At 38.4% G+C, this 20,897-nt stretch overlaps 6 protein-coding genes across 7 annotated transcripts; all 6 read right to left on the bottom strand.

The window, feature by feature from the left end:
• Nucleotides 1-297: 297 nt before the first annotated feature.
• On the bottom strand, nucleotides 298-2,223 carry LOC140788713 (small ribosomal subunit protein uS12). Its single transcript, XM_073138111.1, has 4 exons — nucleotides 2,078-2,223; nucleotides 1,026-1,181; nucleotides 792-918; nucleotides 298-580 (listed from the first exon to the last, which is right to left on the bottom strand). Exons 1-4 carry the CDS (start codon nucleotides 2,080-2,082, stop codon nucleotides 440-442), a joined length of 429 nt encoding a protein of 142 aa, XP_072994212.1. The 5' UTR covers nucleotides 2,083-2,223; the 3' UTR covers nucleotides 298-439.
• A 1,190-nt stretch (nucleotides 2,224-3,413) lies between these two features.
• LOC140788889 (uncharacterized) lies at nucleotides 3,414-9,531 on the bottom strand. 2 transcript variants are annotated; one of them, XM_073138394.1, is made up of 2 exons: nucleotides 9,394-9,531; nucleotides 3,414-6,063 (listed from the first exon to the last, which is right to left on the bottom strand). In XM_073138394.1, exon 2 carries the CDS (start codon nucleotides 6,058-6,060, stop codon nucleotides 3,589-3,591), a length of 2,472 nt encoding a protein of 823 aa, XP_072994495.1. In that variant the 5' UTR covers nucleotides 6,061-6,063; nucleotides 9,394-9,531; the 3' UTR covers nucleotides 3,414-3,588. The 2 variants fall into 2 exon arrangements, with proteins under 2 accessions (XP_072994495.1, XP_072994494.1); XM_073138393.1 differs by lacking the exon at nucleotides 9,394-9,531 and adding an exon at nucleotides 6,232-6,988.
• LOC140788890 (large ribosomal subunit protein bL12c-like) lies at nucleotides 9,268-10,082 on the bottom strand. The gene has a single exon (XM_073138395.1). It carries the CDS (start codon nucleotides 9,984-9,986, stop codon nucleotides 9,420-9,422), a length of 567 nt encoding a protein of 188 aa, XP_072994496.1. The 5' UTR covers nucleotides 9,987-10,082; the 3' UTR covers nucleotides 9,268-9,419.
• A 1,009-nt stretch (nucleotides 10,083-11,091) lies between these two features.
• Nucleotides 11,092-12,564, bottom strand: LOC140788163 (MYB-like transcription factor EOBII). Its single transcript, XM_073137305.1, has 3 exons — nucleotides 12,300-12,564; nucleotides 12,091-12,220; nucleotides 11,092-11,667 (listed from the first exon to the last, which is right to left on the bottom strand). Exons 1-3 carry the CDS (start codon nucleotides 12,433-12,435, stop codon nucleotides 11,370-11,372), a joined length of 564 nt encoding a protein of 187 aa, XP_072993406.1. The 5' UTR covers nucleotides 12,436-12,564; the 3' UTR covers nucleotides 11,092-11,369.
• A 2,011-nt stretch (nucleotides 12,565-14,575) lies between these two features.
• LOC140788140 (galactinol synthase 1-like) lies at nucleotides 14,576-16,302 on the bottom strand. Its single transcript, XM_073137272.1, has 4 exons — nucleotides 15,758-16,302; nucleotides 15,342-15,662; nucleotides 15,114-15,248; nucleotides 14,576-15,005 (listed from the first exon to the last, which is right to left on the bottom strand). Exons 1-4 carry the CDS (start codon nucleotides 16,076-16,078, stop codon nucleotides 14,793-14,795), a joined length of 990 nt encoding a protein of 329 aa, XP_072993373.1. The 5' UTR covers nucleotides 16,079-16,302; the 3' UTR covers nucleotides 14,576-14,792.
• Nucleotides 16,303-18,304: 2,002 nt separating this feature from the next.
• On the bottom strand, nucleotides 18,305-20,886 carry LOC140789304 (iron-sulfur cluster assembly protein 1-like). Its single transcript, XM_073138963.1, has 3 exons — nucleotides 20,349-20,886; nucleotides 19,527-19,581; nucleotides 18,305-18,742 (listed from the first exon to the last, which is right to left on the bottom strand). The coding sequence occupies exons 1-3, from the start codon at nucleotides 20,662-20,664 to the stop codon at nucleotides 18,622-18,624; spliced, it is 492 nt and encodes a 163-aa protein (XP_072995064.1). The 5' UTR covers nucleotides 20,665-20,886; the 3' UTR covers nucleotides 18,305-18,621.
• Nucleotides 20,887-20,897: the final 11 nt, after the last annotated feature.

The raw sequence follows: 20,897 nt of genomic DNA, 5'->3' as shown, positions 1-20,897 counted from the left end.
TCAACGACTGCTTATCCCGTCTGATAACAAAACAAAACCGAATCTGTTGGGTGTTTTAGTTCACCGGTCCAACCATTGGGTTTGAAATCTGAATAACTATGATAAAAAGCTCTAGGAAAGCCAGTGTAGACTGATGGTGAACAAGAAACTTAGGTTAGTCCAAAGAAACTGGCCCATTTTCTTGCACCAAAAAATTAACTGATCAGAAATACAATCGAGATCATGCATTTTCGACCCATTTCACAACATCTAGCGCAAGCAAAAGGAGGCAAGCAGCAATAATTACATCAAAGCAAAGAAAGAGGAAACTGTTTTGGCAATGACTAAATACGAATTCAGCAACTTGAGTACATAAGTTCATAAACAACAGAACTAGCAGTTAACACAGTGAAAAATATATTAAGTTGCCTGCATCTGCCTCACTAAATGAAGAAAGAATTCAAGATCTAGGTTTCTCTTTCTTTTCCTTGAATAATGCCAATAGCGAAACACCAGAAACCTTCACAACCTTGAACCGCACTCCAGGAATATCACCGACAGCATGACCTTTCCGACCGAATCCAGCAATCAATACCTCATCCTGATATAGTTAAAAAGCATATCAACTATAAGCATCAACAATCATCAACACCATTTATAAGAAAACAAAAAACAAGTGTTGCAGTATTAAGTTCAAAATATACTTAAAACAAATGAGTTCTGATGCACCATTCTCTCCAGTGCACTAAAGTTTGATTTAAATGGATAACTCATAGACCAGAAGATGCACAAATAAGAAAACAAAATCTCACATTTTCCTCTATATAGTTTAAGCAACCATCATTTGGAACAAAAGCAGCAATCTTCTTCCCGTTCTTAATAAGCTGGACCCTAGCACACTTTCGGATGGCAGAGTTCGGCTGCTTAGCTTCAATACCTCTGCAACAAAAATCCATTACTTCTACCAAAAGTGCATACAGAAGGAGAAGTAAAGATAAACTGGTAAACCAAATTAAGAAAAAAGAAAATATTTTACAAAGCCCTACATTTTCTCAAGAACAATGCCCTTGGCATGTGAAGAACCTGCAAAGGGCTTCTTCCACTCATTTCCAAGATGGCTTTTTTTGTATGATTTATCTGCCCATTTCTGCCTCCTCCTGTGTGTTTTGAGCTTGCGACCAGCTCCCATACCACGAGTCTTCCTGCCATTCAAGAGGATCATCAATCATGTCATACATTATAAGTATACAAGTGAGACAGCGTGAATTGTTGGACGAATTATAAAAGTTTAAGTTTCACTCTTCTTCAGTTATAAACTTTGATGCAGAGGAATTTATGACAATAAAGACGCAAAGAAACCTAATGATATAACAAGAATATGCTTACTATATCAAATTTAATAATGCATATTAAAGGCTAAACAATGTTAGTCTACTAATGAGTGCCTAGATATTCAAACACAATATTAAAGAAAATTAAACACCCAGCACTCCCCCAATCTAAGCTAAACATCATGGAGATTAATTAATGCATAGACTACACTATTTTATAATTCAAAAAACCATAAAGGCCCAAACTTTTCTTCATTGAGAACTTTTTTACAATGGTGAACATCTAAATAATAAGCTAAAAGTTCCTGAACTAAAACATCTCAACGCCTAATCAAGGCAACTCCTTGGTGCTGTTAATGTATTCTACCGGTGTGATGACGACTATGTAAGAAGCCTGAGATAGTTAATAAGCATGAGATGTACTATGAAATCTATATGTTCTAACTATTTCACGCTTCTTTCATTAACATTACCCCGCCAGTAGAATATACTAAGCGAATCGAATTCCCCTAAAGAGCACCTTCTCGGTGCTCTTCTTTTCAATCTCTCACATCTTCTTTTCCCCACCAGAACAAATCGCGAGAGTAAGTATTCCAGTCGCAAACTCCAAATAGCAGAGAAAGATCCCAAAACCAATCAACAAAGAAATTTAAAGAAACAGAATATATAAATTTCGCTTAGTGTTCCAGTAGATCAACAGCTGCATCAAAAGATTCAACCAGAAGAGGAAAGGAAAACGTATTTCAGAAGATAAAGCAGAGACTCACCCCATCTTGCTCTGCCTCCGGCGATCTCCTCGCTCTCTCTTCCTTCTCTGGCTCTCAGGCGGCGAAGACGAAGAACGGCGGTGACTAGGGTTTACAGAGGCAGAGGGCGTGACAAAATCCTCGGCCTTTTATATTAGGATGCTTTTACTATTCTATCCCCGTCTAGGGGCATATCTGTAATTCGCTCTCCCTATCCCCTTGGTGCACTACGGCCGTTGCCGGAATGGATCGGATTTGGCCTTTTGATCCGGGACAGATAGTTAGTGAAATTGAGTCTGGACTCTGGAGCTGGTTGGCGTTGCTGGATTCGGATCGAGATCTAACTTTTATACCTCGGCCAATTAGAATCGGATTATGTTATATAGAGAGAGGATTAAGAGCTTAATCCTGTAGTCTATTTATTGATTAGCTAAATGAGCTAGCCGATTTTCGTCCTAACTAATCATTGCAGATTAATCCATATAAGTGCCAATGCATTAATCGTAATGACTCTAATTACACTCAAAAAGAAATATAGAAGTTCATAAAAAACGTAGGGATAATGCATCAAATGTCACAACTATGATTATGCTCAGAAGGAAATATAAAAATTTATAGAATATAAGTTGGTAAAATTGAAGCCATACATGACTAAATTGTAGGTGTGCATCCGGCGGTGCATTCAAAGCAACCGATACGAGAATAACTCGGACAAAATCTTAATCTTCGTAATATATAAATTAAATAACTAAGTCAATAGTTCCAAACAATGAGCCATAATAAGTTTAGCACACGCTTTTCTTTTCGGCAAAAAATATAAATTAGCCATGACTTTTTGTAGTTGATTTACGGGTATGACATGTGTTACCAAAATGGAAGCTCTATTTCTTTCTTTAAAAAAAATAAAATAAAGAATCCTCGAGTAACAATCTAAAGAAAAACCTTTTGAAACTAACAAGAACCAGATGACCAAATTGTTACCAAAATGTTCTTAACGCAGCATAGTACATAATTTATGAAACACAGATTTAAGGAAACACAAATCCAAGACTAAGGCCGTCAAAAACTCAAATGCGTTTTACAAGTACAACCTGAAGAGCTCCTTTTGTGTGAATCGATCAGTTAATCAACAGATAACAGATTTCTATATCAGAACTCAGCAGAACAGACCAAGGCAATGAATACATCGTTTTATATGCCAGCTCCTAGCGCGTGGACCAAATCAAGAACATCAAATGTAAGCTCTGATGCACATATACTATTAAGAATTATATTTTATGATCTGTTAACAGAATTACGTCATCAAGAACAGTCGCAACATATGAATGCGCAGGACTTTGATCACTAACAGAGTATATGCAGAAGGTTAATCGGCAAGGATCTATATATTAGCTCAGATAACATTCTCAGTGATATAGATGTTGCTAGCCGACATTAACACACAACATATTCTCAAATAGATTTACAAAGGTCACCGAATTCAAGAGTATCTATAGCTAAGAGAGCATAAGGAGCATATCTCTGTATCCTAGTTAAACAAGAGTGCCAGAAGAAGGTTCAGTCAGCAACTTGTTAACCTTCTTGAGCATCCCCTCCATATCACCAAGCAGCTTTGATGCTAATTCTGGTCTCAACTGATTGGAAGATCTCATATCTTTATCAGGCCCAGTAGATCCAGTCAACCTAGCAATCATTTTCTCAAGGTTCTTCTTTATATATGGAAGTGGGGTCTTTAGAACAGGTGATTTTGGTGATGGAGAATTGGTGCTTCCTTGTGGAAAATAAAGCTTGTAATTAGCAACAGAAGTTCCCAAAACGCCACCTTCCCCCAAACCTTTGAATGCCTTTTTAGCATCAATTGCTCTCGCAAACATTACACAAGCAGAGTGAGAATCCTTTAGTAATTCAGTTTCTGATTCGATCAATATCCCAAACTTTACGAATGCAGATACAAGCTCATCTTTTGAAGGCAGAGTAGAGCCCGGAGCAAATGTCACGTTCAGAGCACCAAGGTTTTCAGAGTTGGCCCTGCCTTTTGTCTTTCTCTTCTGCTTCAAATTACTCTCTTCCGATCCATTGGCAGGTTTCTGAACCACACCTACAGAACTGCCGTTCAGTGCTTTCCTATTCCTCCTATCCATGTTACTCGCTTCAGAATGATTGGCGAGTTTCTTACTTATAAATACTGGAGTACTAACACTGTCTACCATCTTGCCTCTACTTGTCGTATTCCTAGTAATACATTCTTTTAAAGGATCGATAAGCACATGACTAGGTTCTGGAAGATTTTGACCATGAGCGTTAGCCTTAGTTTTTTGCCTCTTCTTCTCATAAACTTCCTTCCCACCATTCACAGAACCAAGGTTTACTGTTAAATGAGTCTCTCCAATGACTTTATCCTTCTCATCATAATATCTTGTCTTTGGAGATCTCCTGGAAATCTCATTGCTTTTCTCCAATGGCGTCTTCTGATTGGCATCAATTTTTCTCTTTACTCTTCTCCATGATAATTTACCTTTTCCAGATCCATCACCTAAGTCATGATGCTTTATGGAACTGCTATCAACACTGCTCAAACTATCTAGGAACTTTTGGTACATCGCAAAGTATGAACCCTCAATGTGTGTATAGCTTCTAAATTTTTCGAAGAAGTTCCTAACTTTATTTGCTGAAAGGTTCCAGTTCAGATGAAGATGATTGGTTGCAGTGGCAAGTAACTCATTTAAGATCTTGTCAGTGGATGTGCCATCATCAATGAATAAAGGGCCAATCTTATCCCCTTCCTTTCTAGAGACTTGTTGGCTGCCTTCCAAATTTTGTGGGGACTCGGTAGGCATGGTTTCAGAAGCTTTAAACTCCTCTGGTATCCCGAGAGTGGCATCATCAGTTAAAAATGAGCGTTTGCTATATCCACTTAAATAAAGATAGGGAGGCGATAAATACTTGCTCATCTTACGTACACGCCTATGTGAGCCTGTCTCCACACTGTCATGTAGGGATCCACCTGATCCAGTATTCTGTACAGCCTTATACTCACCATTATCCACAATGGAGTTCTTACTACTCTCACCTTTCTTCTTTCGCTTCCGATGTGATGACGATGATGTTGATGCATCGAATTTATTCGGGTCGACAACTTTCTCCCCACTGTCAACACAATGCTCTGCTTTTCCAATATCTGGTCCAGCAATGAGCTCCGCAATGCTTCTCTCTTTCCTCGGTTTTGACTCCTTTGATATCTCTGGCCGTTTCATCACTCTCTTATCAGAAAGAGGGAACTCTTCTTCCATCTTGTCCTTAGCCACATCAACAGGTTGATCATCAATCTGATTGTCCCCTACTAGGTCGATGGAGCACCCATCTGACTGACGGAAGGATATGGCCCAGCTCAGGAGCATAGTGACCTCAAGCGCATCAGCAACCATAACATCTCGTGCAACGTTGCAAAGATGATCAAGAAACTTGGCAACCGAGTAATTAGTAATGGGCAATCTTCCAAATGCATAACTTTCTCCAACCTTAGCTGGGCTCTTCTCCCGTACACAGTAACAAGTGTTCTGCGAGTCCAAACATATTCTTATCTCATCCAAAGCATCCGTCACGGCGCCAACAAAGCTCAGAGAGCTACTCTGCTTCACCATCTGCTCAAATTCCTCTCTGAATTGCTTGAGCTGTGATTGCTCACACCAAGCAGAGGCTACATCACCGAAGAAGGACACAAGAAGGTGTCGAGTCTTTCGTTGGCTTCCTGTAGCATTCTCCAACGTATCGAGAACCTTACCAGGCCACCACGGATTGCTCTTAACCTTGCCCCAAACGAAATCCCCAACACGAAATAGGTTCTCTCCGGAGCCTAAACTGGAATCCGCAGAAGGCCCATGTGAAGGTAACCCTGATGGAACTAGGGTTTGAGCTGACCCTAATCTCGAAGCGCTAGCTGCCGCCTTCCGCCGTCGCCGAGAAGGAGAAGAAGCGGCGCCGGCTACCACTTCTAGGGTTTCCATTTCCTGAAAGTCATGTGGAAGTAAAAGGGTTATAGTACAGTAGACAATAGATGGTAGAAGAAGAGAAGTGAATAGATGAAGAGACGAGAGGTTACGAGTATAAGGAGCTGGGATTGAGGGACTAAAGTGCAAAATTACTGAGGTAAAGAAAGGGGCAAAGGGGAAAAATACCTGCAAAATTGTTTTATCTTCTTCTCCTGCGAGCAAGAGCGGAGGAGCGAGAGCGGGTGAGAAGAGCCGACAGGAAGGGAAGAGAGAGAGAGAGAGAGCCGAGCATTCACAAATATATAAGGTAATTGTCGATACAACCCAACTTGTGACTCGCGAATGAGACCACGTTTTAACGAGTAAATATAACATTACACAAAACAGCCAAGTGGAATGGGGCTGTGAGACAAATCGGTGCGTTTAGTAAAAGCATTCTCGGAAGGCGAGGGCAACGTGTGCGTCGCGCAATAACCAGAAACGGTGTCCTCGCCACGTTAGACAATAGAACAGCCGCGGGACCCACAAAGACATCAGCAATTACATCCGAACAGCATTCAGGTCTGCTGACTTGCCGCTTCTTCTTCATGCCGCAAGAAGAAATAGGTTTGGATGGTGGATTAATTTAGTATGAGAGCTTGGTCTCTTGACTCTATTGTACTCTAGGATGCATGCGAAGGAAAAGCTGTCGACAAAATGCACCATGTTTTGCAATTCCAAAGGAGACATAAATAATAATAATGAGGAGATGAACAAATTCATGTCAAGGAATAGCATTAGACAGTAGTAGTTCAACGAAAATTTAGTATTGAAGACCTATCCTCCTCCTCAGAAAATAATACCAACAGAACAGTTGCGAGGAAAGCATCAACATCTACTACATCTCTCAACTTCCAAGTTTTTATCTCCTTTGGCTTGCGGCCAATTAGTTCTAGCGGATAATCCTAAAGGAGAGAAAAAATCTTATCAGACAAGACGCCCAGCGGTACAAAACTGAAAGAACGGGCGAGCGGCAACGTGAAAATGATAGTACGCAAGAAAGCAGAACAAGAAAATGACAAGAAGAATAAAATAATAATAATAATAATAATAATAATAAAGGTCTGTGATTAGGTGATAAAATTGATTATATACAACATGCTGGCTTACCCCAACAGAGGCAGTTTTGTAGTGCATGATGCACGCAAGAAGCATATAGCATGTCAATTTGATGGAGATGATCCTTGGAATACATGGTGACTAATTGAGAGTTTTAGACGAAAACAGAACATGATACTGATGGGTATGAAACTCTTGTTGGCAATAGCTTTGTCATAATTTTATACCGTGTCGCAGATGATGAAAATTACTATTGCAAAATGCAGAATTAAGATAATGCAACTTACAAATGCACGCTCCTTAAAAGACTCCTTCCAGCCTAAATCCTAGTAAATTATTAAACCATGACTGAGACTCTTGATCTAGATTGACTGTCACAAAAGGAAAGCTTTGTTAAAAATATCATATAATTGACATGAATTTTTATTAATTTTGAACTAAATTATAAGTAGACTTTACACATTATTAATGATGAATTAATAGTGAAATTAATTTAGTTCAAAGAGTATTTTATTATCATATATTCACCTATTCAAATTTATGAAAAGAAGTAAATAAAAATTAGCTCTAAAGTGAGTATTATGATAATAAAAAATAAAGAAAAATAAATTTAGTATCATAATAGATATTTAAAAAAATATTAGTATGGTATATAAGTGCTAAACTTCTTATGGACTTTGGGCTCTAAAATGAGTACCTATTTTGTGGATAAATGATATTATGCAAATTAACTACACACAGACGCCGCCCAACCTAACTCGATTTGAGTCAAGCCCAAAATGATTTTTTGCTTGATAAAATTGTTAATCAATTCAGGCTAAGATCCGAATAGTGCATCTATTCGTGATCAGATCTAACCGTTCACATCCCTTCATTAAGTCTATTTAATCCTATAAATAGGCTGCCAACTTGCCTTATTTTTTACTAAATTTTGTTCATTCAATTCAAGTTTGGTTCGAGTCTTCTGTCTGCATTTGAGAAAGAGTACAACACAGTTCATGTTTGATAACGAATAACTGTTTTCTTTCGAGTGCAAAACAGTTGTTATATTCTGAGAAACCGACGTTCACTATTCCAGAAGCAATCGGTGGAAGGTGGTGGATTAAGGACATAGTGTCTAACACTAGACTTAACTATACATAATTTTATATTATGTAATCTGTAAATTTATTTAATTTATTTACTTATTTTAGATCGAATTTCTTATGAATAATGGAATCAAATTGTTACCGTCAACGAGCTTGTGACAGAGTTAGCTGACTAGAAAACTAGGTTACAACACTTTCCAACAAACACTTTTTTTTATCTATTTCAGAAACCAATTCTAAAGGTTTCTGCAAATAAATTAATTTTTGTTCAACATATCTGTGCTGTATATCTGCTGCCTTTAAAATCATATGAAGCCGTTTAACCAAATACCTAGGGGGTAATGTAATAAACCAGGTTTTGAAGCAAACGAGAAGGACTGGATAGTTTACCAAACTAATCGTGCCACTAACACTAACAATCCAGATGCTTCATCTGTAACTACTCAATGGCAACCTTGAATATAATCTTTCAATTGCCACAAGCATAGCTGGTATATCGATTACAATGATATTGTGAGGATGTCTAATATGCTACAGGTGGATACATTTTAGCTAAGTTTTGATTATTTTTTTCAAAAAATAAAAGAAAAAGATATTGTGAGGATGTTATTTCGTAAAGACAATAAGACTTCTTCTGCATCTTTGCCCCATTTCCCCAATTTATCGATTAAAAAAAAAAAACATACGCTCACAGTGATGAGACCTAATTCACCAAAAAGAAGAGGAAAATTGTCAATGAAATCGATATACCAACCTACAATGGAGGTAATGATTCACTTCCAAGGAAATTGATGTAATTTCCAGATCCATTGTCACAAACAGGCGACTTTTCAGACAAATAATTGTTTCTGACAAACTTATAATAGCAATTAGAGGAAAATGCACATCCAATTCTGATAGCTTTCCTCAATTCTCCCTTTTATGAACAATGTAGATATTATACTAAACTCTGTACAAGGTTAGCAGCAAAAACTACAAAGATTAGCATCATAAGTAACATATAATGAAACATAATCGAACCAAGTTAAGTACCATATAATTTTGACAAAGATATATTGAAAAGAATGTTATACCACAAACTAGCACAATAATTCATAGCTTCAACTGATAAAACCAAAAATGACAGATAAAGAGTACACAAAGGAGATGAAATTGGACAAACCTAAGTACTGGAGAAATTCCCGCATCTCATACAATAGAAATTTTGGCGCCGACCTCCTCGAGCTGCTTCTTAGCGTCTTCTGCCTCCTCCTTCGTCACGGCCTCCTTAAACTTCTTCGGCAAACCCTCGATGAGATCCTTCGCATCCTTGAGCGCCAGACTCGTCAGCGCCCGGATCACCTTGATGGTCGCGATCCTCGCGTTGCTCGGCACCTCATCGATGACGACATCGAACTCCGTCTTCTCCTCCACCACCGCGGCGGCGCCTGCGGCCGCGTCAGCCGCTCCGGGAGCAACGGCGACCGCTGCGGGGGCGAAGGCGGCGGCGGACACGCCGAGGCGGTCCTGGAGGAAGTCGACGAGCCCGCGGGCCTCCTCGAGGGTGAGGCTGGATATGGCGGCGCCGAGCTCCTCGATCTTGGGGGACACGGCGACGGACGAGGCTGCGACGGGGGGTAAGAAGACGGCGGCGCTGCGGCGGGGGAGGGGTTGGGATGGAAATCTTAGGTTTTGAGGAGGGGAGAGGGAAGAGGTGGAGGAGGAGGAAGAGCGGTAGGTGACGAGGGAGAGGGCGGAGGAAAGAGTTGCCGCCATTTCTTAGTTCTTGCTGTGCGAGAGAAGAAGCGAAGAGAGGAGAGGAGAGGAGAGGAGAAAGAAAGAGCGAGGGGGATAAGATAAGGCGAGCTTTTGTCTTCTCACACTAAACTGGGCCTCTCCTTTTTGCAATCAACTGTTGGGCCTCCAAGTGGCCCATTACTAAATGCTCTTTATTTAAATAACCCCTTAATCAAAAGCCCATCGATATAGTCCTCGCCCGTACGCAACAATCATCATATGATGGGGACCTTTGCCCACCCAGAAAACGTGACCAAGAAAATGACCACACTGCCCACGTGTTAGCTTTTAATTAATTTACATCACACTTCGTAACTCATAAGAAACAACACAACCTCTAAAATTAGCATGATGCCATGCCATGCCATGCCATGTCAAAAATCCTGTACCAACTCTATCTTACGGAAAAATAGATACCTAATTCTACCTTAATTGCCCAAATACAGCATGTGCCTTTGCCCACCGCCATAAATTAAAGCTCACAAACCCCTTAATTTCTAGGGTTACAATAAATTACCTCCACGGATATATCTCCTCGTGTGGCCGAGATCTGCAGGATTAGTTAGGTGGACAGGCGAAACCTCCATAGTTTACCTAACAGTTAGGCTTCTGTCACATAATAGTAAGCTAAGTAACTATGCATCGCTTGGCATAAAACTGACTGAGAGATTCTTAAAGGATAGATCTGGTATGCCCTAAACGGTTATTTTGGCAATGCGACTTTGTTCAAGGAGACATGCATGCATGTGTGCATGTGCATGCATGCGTATATGTTTCGCCAAAGGACTTAGGAGAGCTAGATGAATTAATTACATTGGAAAAAGAAATATCTCTTAAGTTGTGATTAAACTTCTACCACAAGCTAAAGCGGTGAGGTCTCTTACTCGGAAAAGGGAAGCGGTGTTCAAATCATACGGCCATTGTAAATTAATGGGTTGGATTGACGTGTGTGACGAGTCACGACTAGCTCGGATAATTTTTCTTTTTATTTGTTAAATCTTTGTGAATTAATAATTAATTAATTAATGAGAATACTTCCTGAAGAGGAGGATTCACTACTACTCATACAATTAACATAAGCATATGACCAGAAAGTCCCCTGATTAATTATTACATATGGCTAATTAAGATCAGCACAAGTATTTTGTACAGCAGCCAAGCTTACTTGGAATAATATAATACTTGAGGATGCAGTAATTAATTATAAACTATATTAATATATATATATATATATAGGTACTAAAACAAAGGAAGTTACCATCACCACCTCCCCTTTGATGCCCATAAGCTAGCAAGCATGCATGACACCCCCCAACATCATCGTCTATGCATGGGTCATGATCTATGAATGCATGTATGTATCTAGTCACCATGGAGTGATTGCATGGACCAGAAGTCCTCAACGGTCCAGAAACTGTCGCTGGATTCGCCGGAGAATTGAGGCGGGAGAGCGTTAGGGTCAGGAGCCACGTGGCAGTCCGGGTGGATAGGATGGGTCCCGCCGTCCTCCACGCTATTGGTCTGGCTCGTGCTGGTGCTCGCCTCGTCAGCAGGCAACGAGGATTCGCGGTGCTTGGGCTTCTTTTGTATTCTAGTCCTCCAGTAGTTCTTTATTTCGTTGTCCGTCCTCCCGGGGAGCTGCTTTGCAATTTTGGACCACCTCGTTGCGAGAAAGAAGCAAAAAGAGAAAAAGTTTGCAGAGATAAGCCATAGCTAGAAAAAGAAAAAGGATGTATATGTATATATATATCCTTCACATGCAATGCATGGTTGCATATGGTATACAATGACTTAGTATGCCGTATCATGGGAAAAATATCACCTTCACATGTGATTAATTAATATAAATTTATAATAAATTATAAGGTTTGCGATAATTCTTTGTATACGTTCTAGGGTTTGCAATAATATTGCACGTATACGTATATTTTTTTTTTTCACTCTCTTGAGATCTAGAAAGACAAAGTTCTATAGAGAGATAGATTGCTTGCTAAGTTGCTAACAATTCGAGTCATAATATGATACAAAAAAACAAAAACCCTAGTCTTTCTATATATAATATCTCTCTTAAACTTAAGCTCACCTATTTCCCCATCTAGCATGCAGTTCCATGATCAACATCTGCTCCTCCGGCGTGATGTTGCCCCGCCGCACGTCCGGCCTCAGGTAGTTCAGCCACCGGAGGCGGCAGCTCTTCCCGGTGCGATTGAGACCTTGACAAAGAAAGTATAAGATAGAGAGAGGCTTTCAAGCTAGGCGAGAAATTGAGGAGAAGGTTGTTGAAGTAATTACCCGCAGAGCGAGCAAGATTAGTCCAAACACCCTCGCCGTGGTTGGCGATGTAGTTGATAAGGATGAGGTCTTCCTCCATAGTCCATGGCCCTTTCCTCACCTCAGCTTCTTGGCTGCTGTTTATTCTCTTATCCATGGTGTTGCTCTCCTCCAACCTCTGAGAGAGATAGAGAGGGAGGGAGAGAGGGGGAGATAAGTAGTAGAAGAAGAGATGTTGGAGTATTCTATAGGATAGGGAGAGATGTGAGAAGTTGGTGTGGTTTTTATAGTGAAAAAAATAATTAATGAGAGGTTTGTATATATTCTTCAACATATGTGTTTTGATGAGTTCCTACAAAAGAATGGACGTACGTAATAGTATAACTAACTTTAATTATGTCTTGCTTTGCCATATCCTAATTAAATTAAGATATGTAAATAAGGCCTATCCCCAAGATCTAGTTTATGTGCCTGCCTTTGGTCTAGTTTAATTTATTAGCAAACAAAGGAGGAAAAAAAAAAGAGAGGAAACGTTGTGCTTGGTCTTGAGAAAAAGGCATTGATCCCTTTTGTACATTCAATCTCAATGATGTAATATATAATCTATATATATATATATATATATTGAAGCAACTCAGGTGCGTTTGCGTAGATGGACCACTTTGACTAATGGAGGCATGTAATTGATAGGGCAAAATTAAAGCCGGAGTTAGTTGTCATGAGTTCATATATGACAACACAAGCATAATTTAGCACCCAAAGTGTCCTACTCCTTTTAGGGTTTTATGGCCAGACACACTAACATGGTCATCAGGATCATTTGCTCAAAACTATGGTCAACATGGGCTAGCCTAGATTAATTGATTCATTGATTTGTGCAACTACTTTATTTTTTTCATCGATAAATTCTAAAAATCTAAATTACATATCAAGTAGAAAAGGGCGTCCCAGTGCACGAGTCTCTTACCAATGCAATTTTTAGAAGAGCAAGATGTTAGACGATCGATATTAGATCAAGATAAATCATATGAAAACTTTGGAAAAAAAAATGAAAACCCCAATGTTTAAGAGGAGAAGACTTTGTTGTGCTACCTAGCTCTAGCTCCTGGAATTATTGGCCCTTGTATTAATTCTTAGGGCAAGGATGGGGTTTATGAGTGGTGCAACTCAAAGTATAATATCACATTTTGAGTTAGAAGCCAATGTGAAATAAAGAAGGCTTGGCCCACGAAGGTTTGAAAAAATAGGACTATATATTGGTAAGGTCCTGGTCACCATGGTACTTTTCATTGGAGAGGTGTTTATTAGCCAGAGCTTATGATTAGATTCCTCATGAACAAAGTACAAGAATAAAGCAAAGAAGAAATCAAACAAGTCAAGTCATCTTATCCAATATAGTGTGATTAATAACTAACCCATGTCTCTAGCTAGATGCATGTCTAAGATCTAGCAATCATTTGGAGGGTTATAAGTGAGCATCAAAGGGATATAAGTGTTCACATCTTATACTTAACCCAATTTAGAGCACTTCATATATAGCTAGTTGAGTAAAATGAACCAAGTTGGTATAGTTTGGAAAGTGGTCATTAATTTGTATCAAATTTATAGCAGCATGCATGATTCAATGGGATTAGTTGTGTTAATTGTGTGACTTAATTACTGCCTACTTTTAGGTTTATTGTGTGACAGAGAATGTTCTTGCCAAAGTTGGATCTTCTCATAAACTATTTTGGTTAATTGAGGTAATATCTAGCAATTAATGTATGTGAGATGGATTCGCAAAGGCAAGAGCTTCTTGGGCTAAGCCCAGTGTGAAAAGGTTTTGCCATAATTAAGAAGAAAACCCATCTGAATCTTTGATATTTTTTTTAGGAATATTTAACACCCTATATTTTCACCTTGTTTTGATTTACCATTTTATCAAATATGTATAAAAATTACTCTAGATTAGATTAACACTAGCATCATTTGGGCAAAATTTATGTCCAACTTTAAGCCGAGTGAAAAAATTCTGGGCTTGGTATTTTGAGTTGGGTAGAGTTATTTTGGGTTGCATAAGATATTTTAAGCTAAGCTAAGGATATCTTGATAATCTTATTAGTACAGTTAAGTTAATATACCTGACAACAAGGTATTTTAAAATGACTAAATCAAATTTGGGAATATTAAAATTGCACAGTGTAAATCATAAATAGGTAAAAAAAAACAAAGATGTTAAATATAAATTTCTCTTAATTTTATTATCATTTTTCTTGCTTCACTATAATATACCTATGAACGAGTCAAAGCATGATATATGTATATAACTAATAACTCTTGATCTTACTGAGAATACTAGCAAGATTACATGATTAATACTTGATTAGCTACCCTTTGAGTTTATCTCTACAGGGATTGGAGAACTCTAAGTCATCCAATTAATGGACAAAATTTATGTCCATTTTTATCACTACAATCTGCTAGATATTTCTTTCTATCTCTCTCTCTCTCTCTATCTCTCTCTCTATCTATCTATTAGGCTGCAGTGGATGCAGGGATGTAGTTAATGGATGGCTGATCAGGAATTGCTGCCATGATTGAAGAATGTGAGAAGCTCTCTCCTCCATCCTCTGCCTTGAGATCCAACGACTCATCATTGTAGATCTCCCACCATTTTGCAACTAGCATCTTGATGTCCTCTCTATCCATGTTAGCCTCCTTTCCAGTGTACCTCCATGGCTTAGACCCCTATTACAATTATTACAAGATAAACAAATTAAAATAAAATTATGACATTTAATTATGTTATTGGAACAGAAGAACTAAGAGGTCGTGAGTCCGAATCCTAGCATTTACCGCAGCACAGTAGTGAACCACCTTGACCTGATCGAGCTCAACGTTCTCGGGGTGGCGCCAGAGCATGGCTAGAACCAAGTTATAGAGCAGTGGAATTGGCTTGTAGACCTTCTCAAAGAACATATTTAAGAAATCCTACCAAATGATTAAAAACAAAAGAAATTAGAAATTATGAATAAATTCTACTAGTAATTAGTAAGTTTCAAAAGATGAGCATAAAAATTTTACCTGCTCGGCGAAAGGAGTTGGTGGTGTGATACGTAGAGTCTCGAGTAGACTACGATACGTGACTCGACTCGGTTCGAACACGAACATGCCTGCGTTGAAGTAGAGAGGAGGAGGTGGTCCAATCTGCTTTGGCCACGTCACCTTATCAGGGCACTGCTGGCAGTAGCCAATGGAGTATTGACGAGAGTGGCTCCAGGTCTTCTCACAGAAGCAATCCATCACGGCGTAGAAGTATCCATCAGGGGTGTCGAATAAATGGTCGATGTTATCGTAGACTTGGATATCCGCATCCAAATACATCATCTTGACGTACTCTTCAAACTATATACATTATAAATCATGAATATATACACATATAGCTCATCAAACACTTGCAATACTAACAAACTACTATTATATATATATATATCACTTACGTTCCAAATACGTAGCTTTGAGTAGTTGATGACATAGTAGGCCATGGCAAACGTTATCTGGTTCTCAGGAGGGTACACCGGCTCGATCTCCCGGACGATGCAACCCTGCGTGACGAGGAGCCGGCGATGATCCTCCGGCACGTCGGGCAGCACTGCCACTACAAGAGGGTACGCACTACCAACTTTCCGTAGACCCTTGGCTAGTCCTACCACCCCCTTCACGTAGTCCCCGTTGCCGGCCAGGAACGTGACGTATGCCCTAGACTTTGGCTGGCCTTTCGCCGTCCCGGCAAACAGCTTGCCTGAATCTCGAGATGCCATATTTGGAGCGAATTGTATAAAAGAAAGAAAGAAAGAAAGAGAGAGAGAGAGAGAGAGACAAAAAGAAGGCTTAAAACTATGAGAAAGGTGGTGTTCTGGAATGAAAGATTCTGTTGCAGTGGATCCTGGGAGTTGAAAGCCTATTCATGGTTTTATAGGCTTCGAATTATATGTGAAATAAGGTTGACATGATGGGCAAATGAAACCCAAATGAGGATTCGTGGCACATTACTGCAAGGAATGTTATTTTTATTTGTTTTCCAACACTAAAAATGCAAAGCAAAGAAATTAAAGCGAGTGGCTGTTGACTAAGGCTTATCAAAATCCACTGAATGGATGAGAAAATCGAAATGTGGTGGTTCTAAAGAAAGTGTGAATATTTAAATAGGATATATCCCATCATTATAAGAGGTTGGGAGTTTATTAGACACCCTCCATGGAATCCTAATGGCTGGTAGTATTAAGTTCCAAAAATGAAGTCGTTTTCGAAAGTCCTAGAAATTAACAAACAAATTACATTGGGTACACATCGGAGTAGTAGGATTCCTAAGAAACTGATAGCAAAATTGCTCCACATGGTTTTAAGTTTAATGATTTGTTAAAAGAACATGCAGTCAGGAAACAAATTTAAACTCATACTCTAGAGATTTGAAAGAAACATTTATGGATCTTATTTGGCCCTCTTTAGGAAGAATTTCTATCACGAATTTTTATTTCTTTTACATTTTTTTGATAATTAATCATGATGAGTTAGAAAAAAGAGCTAGCGCTCTAAGATATAAAACAAACTTAAGAACTTTGTTTTAATACTATGTTAACTCATAAATTACTCTAAAAACTCAAAATATTAGAAAATAATAATTTTTAAATTAAGCTGTTTTTACATATATATATATATATTCTTATTATTAATTTTTTGCTTATATGCTCTTTTAAAGTTATGTGTATATCTCTTAAAATATATATTAGTTACATAAATATTCTCCCGATTAATTTAAAAAGAAAACAAAAATACTCTCAATCAAAAGGAATTTATAAAAACTAAAATAACTATATTTTTTTATGACTAAATTGTTTAAATTTTAACAATTAGATACCTTAAGCGATATCCATATAAAAAAAATGAGGTTTAAAGAATATATACATGCAAAAACCGTATGTTTCATGAGGTATATATATATATATATCAACCTTAGAGAGATGTATAGATTAATATTTTTAAAGGTTATGTGTAAAAAAAACCATTTTATATTTTATTTAACAAGCGTCACAGTCACAATGCCACGTTGCATATGGACATTTTGTTGCCTTCCATGGGAAAAGAACACAAGGTGATACGATAAGATTTTTGTTTGTGCACCAGAATCCGAACTCCAAAGTAGAGACGCTTGAGGCCAGAGAATCCAGTTGTGGTCCTTGTGGATGTAGAAGAGCCATAGCTATTGCAGCACTCTTTGGTTATGAACTCTCTTGGCCCGTAAATAATATCTGAGAGTTTCCTTGTCAATGGTTTTTGTCCAAATTCCTCGGCAAGTAACTTGTAGCAATTGAATTTATCAGCATGAATTAATTGCACTTAGATCGTGACAGCATGATAAAGGGTATCAAATTAATCAAGAAGCGTGCAAGTTCGTAAAGTATGGAGTATATACTATAATAAATCTCAAGGAAATGCTACGGTTTCAGAGAAAAAAACATGGAAATTAAATATTTATTAATGCCCGTTTCGAATATTTCGCATTAATCATGCTCCTTATTCTATATTTTAACAATTAAATACAAGAAAAAAAGATAACGTAAACGAAGATAACTAACTCACCTTTAAACCTATGGATGAAAAAAAAAAAAATCAGACTATCCATCTGACCCTTTATGACCTGTGTAAACCCCAGATTCAGATATAAACTTTAAGACCTTGCATACTGAAGAATCAAACCTGAAGCATTGGGACAGTACAACTTCATCCGGGGCATAGCTTCTGCAGCAATCACAGCATAAAAATTTAGTGCAAACATTTATACTCTTCCTTGATCAAGCACCTGGTATAGTTCTTGCCACAATTAACAAAATAAATACAAGCTCTCTAACAGGCAATTGCAAATTGTCAACAGTATTATCGAACGACAGATATCTCGCACAGCCAGAAAAACAAGCTCGTCAAGAGATCCAAACATGACATATCACAACTACACAGAGGTAAGAAACGAGCATTAGAACGATTGCCCAGGCAACAACAAATCACATACTCCATTATTACGTTGACGATTGGTGCACCTCTTTTATTTCAGTCATTAGGATACAAAGCTTACTACAGCTAAAATTGCAAGCATTACCATAATTAATATTATGGTTAGGAGGCACCTAAATCACATCCCCTGTTGCACCACATACTCGACAAAGTCTAATGGTAACAATGGGAGACAGACATGTTCAACAAAATAAATTGCTAGCTATTGTCCGAAACATACATACAGAGCAGCAACTCTTTCTTACAAGCCAAATCATTTTCATGCATCGCATGCGCTATCCGGAAGCGCGGTATTTCAATTTTGAGACTTCCTCTTCTTTGCTTCGTAGTCTTTCACAGCAGCTTTTATTGCATCTTCTGCAAGCATACTGCAATGGAGCTTCACTGGTGGAAGTGAGAGGTGCTTCGCAATTTCTCTGCATCATACAGCAACATGAGATATGATACAGATTATAAGAACAATATATTCTGAAAATGTAATAGAAACTCATTATCTTTAGAGATCATAAAGAAGTGACTCCCATCGAAGAGCACCATAATACCATTTTTGATTAGCCAAGTATTCCAAATCACTTTTACAGACAATAACAGCTGCCATAAAAACCACTACTCACACTTGCACTTCTTTCAATATCATAAAATAGCAAAAAGATAATGGTTCCTATTAACCAAATATACATTCATCATAAAAAATTTCTTCTCTTTTTTCTTTGTGCGCAAAATAATATGGTTGAAGAAGTGGCTAGCAATCTGAATACCTTCTGAAAGATTAAGACCCCCTACTTTTGTAGTGAACATACCATCTCAGTATTTTTTGGCCAATTTGATGAATCTATATTCCATTTTCTCCATTGAAATTATAGCAATAGTTGCAAACAGGGCATGGAACAAATCTATTGTTCCATTGAAATTTTGAGGTTACTCCATTTTTTCTGTGTTTTGCTGTCTTGGAATGATATTATCTCCGTGAATCCTCTCCAAATTCAAACCATCTCAATTTGACAACTATTCGAGTCTAAAAACTTATTACAACCTTAAACGCATTGCACAATGAACTGGATATAGTCCCTACATTTTCTTTTCAACTCGTGGCATAAATATATTCAATCTGATATGAACTTTCGAGTGCGACATGAAGTAGCCGGAATCACAGACATATTGTTTATGTAAGAGAAAGCATAATACAAGAGCACAACTTACGTGTTTTTAATGGATACTACTTCCTCCATCTGTCTCCCTTTCACCCATTCAGTAGCTGCATCAAAGTAAAAAATGGCTCATTATGCCAACACGCAATTTAAACTGTGTAGCAATTCAATTAGGGAATACTAGGGAATATGCACTAAAACAAAATAGAATTCTTATATCTCTGAAACTCTAAATAACAAATCCTCTTCTTTCTTTTCCTTTTCTTCACTGCAAATCATAACCCCATGTTTCCTAATTTGATTGGAGTTTATAGTGAGATACTAATGCATAGAACAAAGTCCATAGGAGAATAAAGCAAATCAGAATCACAGGTTTCCTAATTTGGTTGGAGCTCATCTTGAGATTATTTACACATAATTTACAAGGAAGGAAGCTAAAAGCTTCTTTCTCCAAAAGTCCTGATTTTAAAATTCATGCTCCCGTCATATCGTGCTCGAAAGCATAGCAATTCTCGAAACCATCCTTATCCAATCAAATATTCTTCTTAATCAAATTCAGGACAGAAGAAAAACAGAACACTATTCAAGGAGCGGGACGGAAAATTAGAAGGTAGTTCATCTATCTTTCTTTCTTTCTTTCTTTATTCCCTACTATCTTATTTAATATCAGGTAACAAACTAATAACAATTTCGTCATTGGATAATTGATGGTCATATGACATATATTTTGATTCGCTCAAAGCTTCAGGATGAATAAAGAATTCTGTAATCTAGAGGATAGACTTCCAACAAGGACTGCGTAAAACACAATCTATCAAACATCCACAATAAAAGAAAGAATTCAGAACATAAAAGAGAAGAAGAAAAGACGAACCAACGGAAGAGGAGGCGATGGCAGAGCCGCACCCGAAAGTCTTGAAGCAGGCATCCACGATCTTACCGGACTCCTCATCGACCTTGATCTGGAGCTTCATCACATCGCCGCAGGCCGGCGCGCCGACCAGCCCTGTCCCCACCGCCGGATCGTTCTTGTCGAAGGATCCCACGTTCCTCGGGTTGTTGTAGTGATCCACAACCCTCTCGTGGTAGCATCGAACCGCCGGAGACGCCGCGGCGATCGCCGGAGAAGCCGAGGACCGATGCCCTAATCCTAATCCCAGAAATCTCTTTCCCGCAAAGCGAAGCATCATTACTATTACTTCCTTTCTTAGTATCCACTATATTTCTATCAATGACTTTTATTGCTCTTACGAGCAGGTGGACGAAGCTTTATAAATAGATGGAGGAGAAGAAATGGCGGTGGAATGGGAGGATGCGATCCCCTGTTTTACGTAGAACATGAAATAAATCATTGACGACTGTTGGACAGCCACGTTGATGTTTTTTTTTTCTATTAGGAATAGATACGTGGCAAATAGCCTTT

The sequence above is a fragment of the Typha latifolia genome, chromosome 5, assembly GCF_019914945.1.
Source record: "Typha latifolia isolate L0001 chromosome 5, TyphaL0001v2, whole genome shotgun sequence".
In the NCBI taxonomy this organism is placed as follows: domain Eukaryota; kingdom Viridiplantae; phylum Streptophyta; class Magnoliopsida; order Poales; family Typhaceae; genus Typha; species Typha latifolia.
Note: the sequence above shows the minus strand (reverse complement) of the source record. Positions and strands in the feature narration are given on the sequence as shown.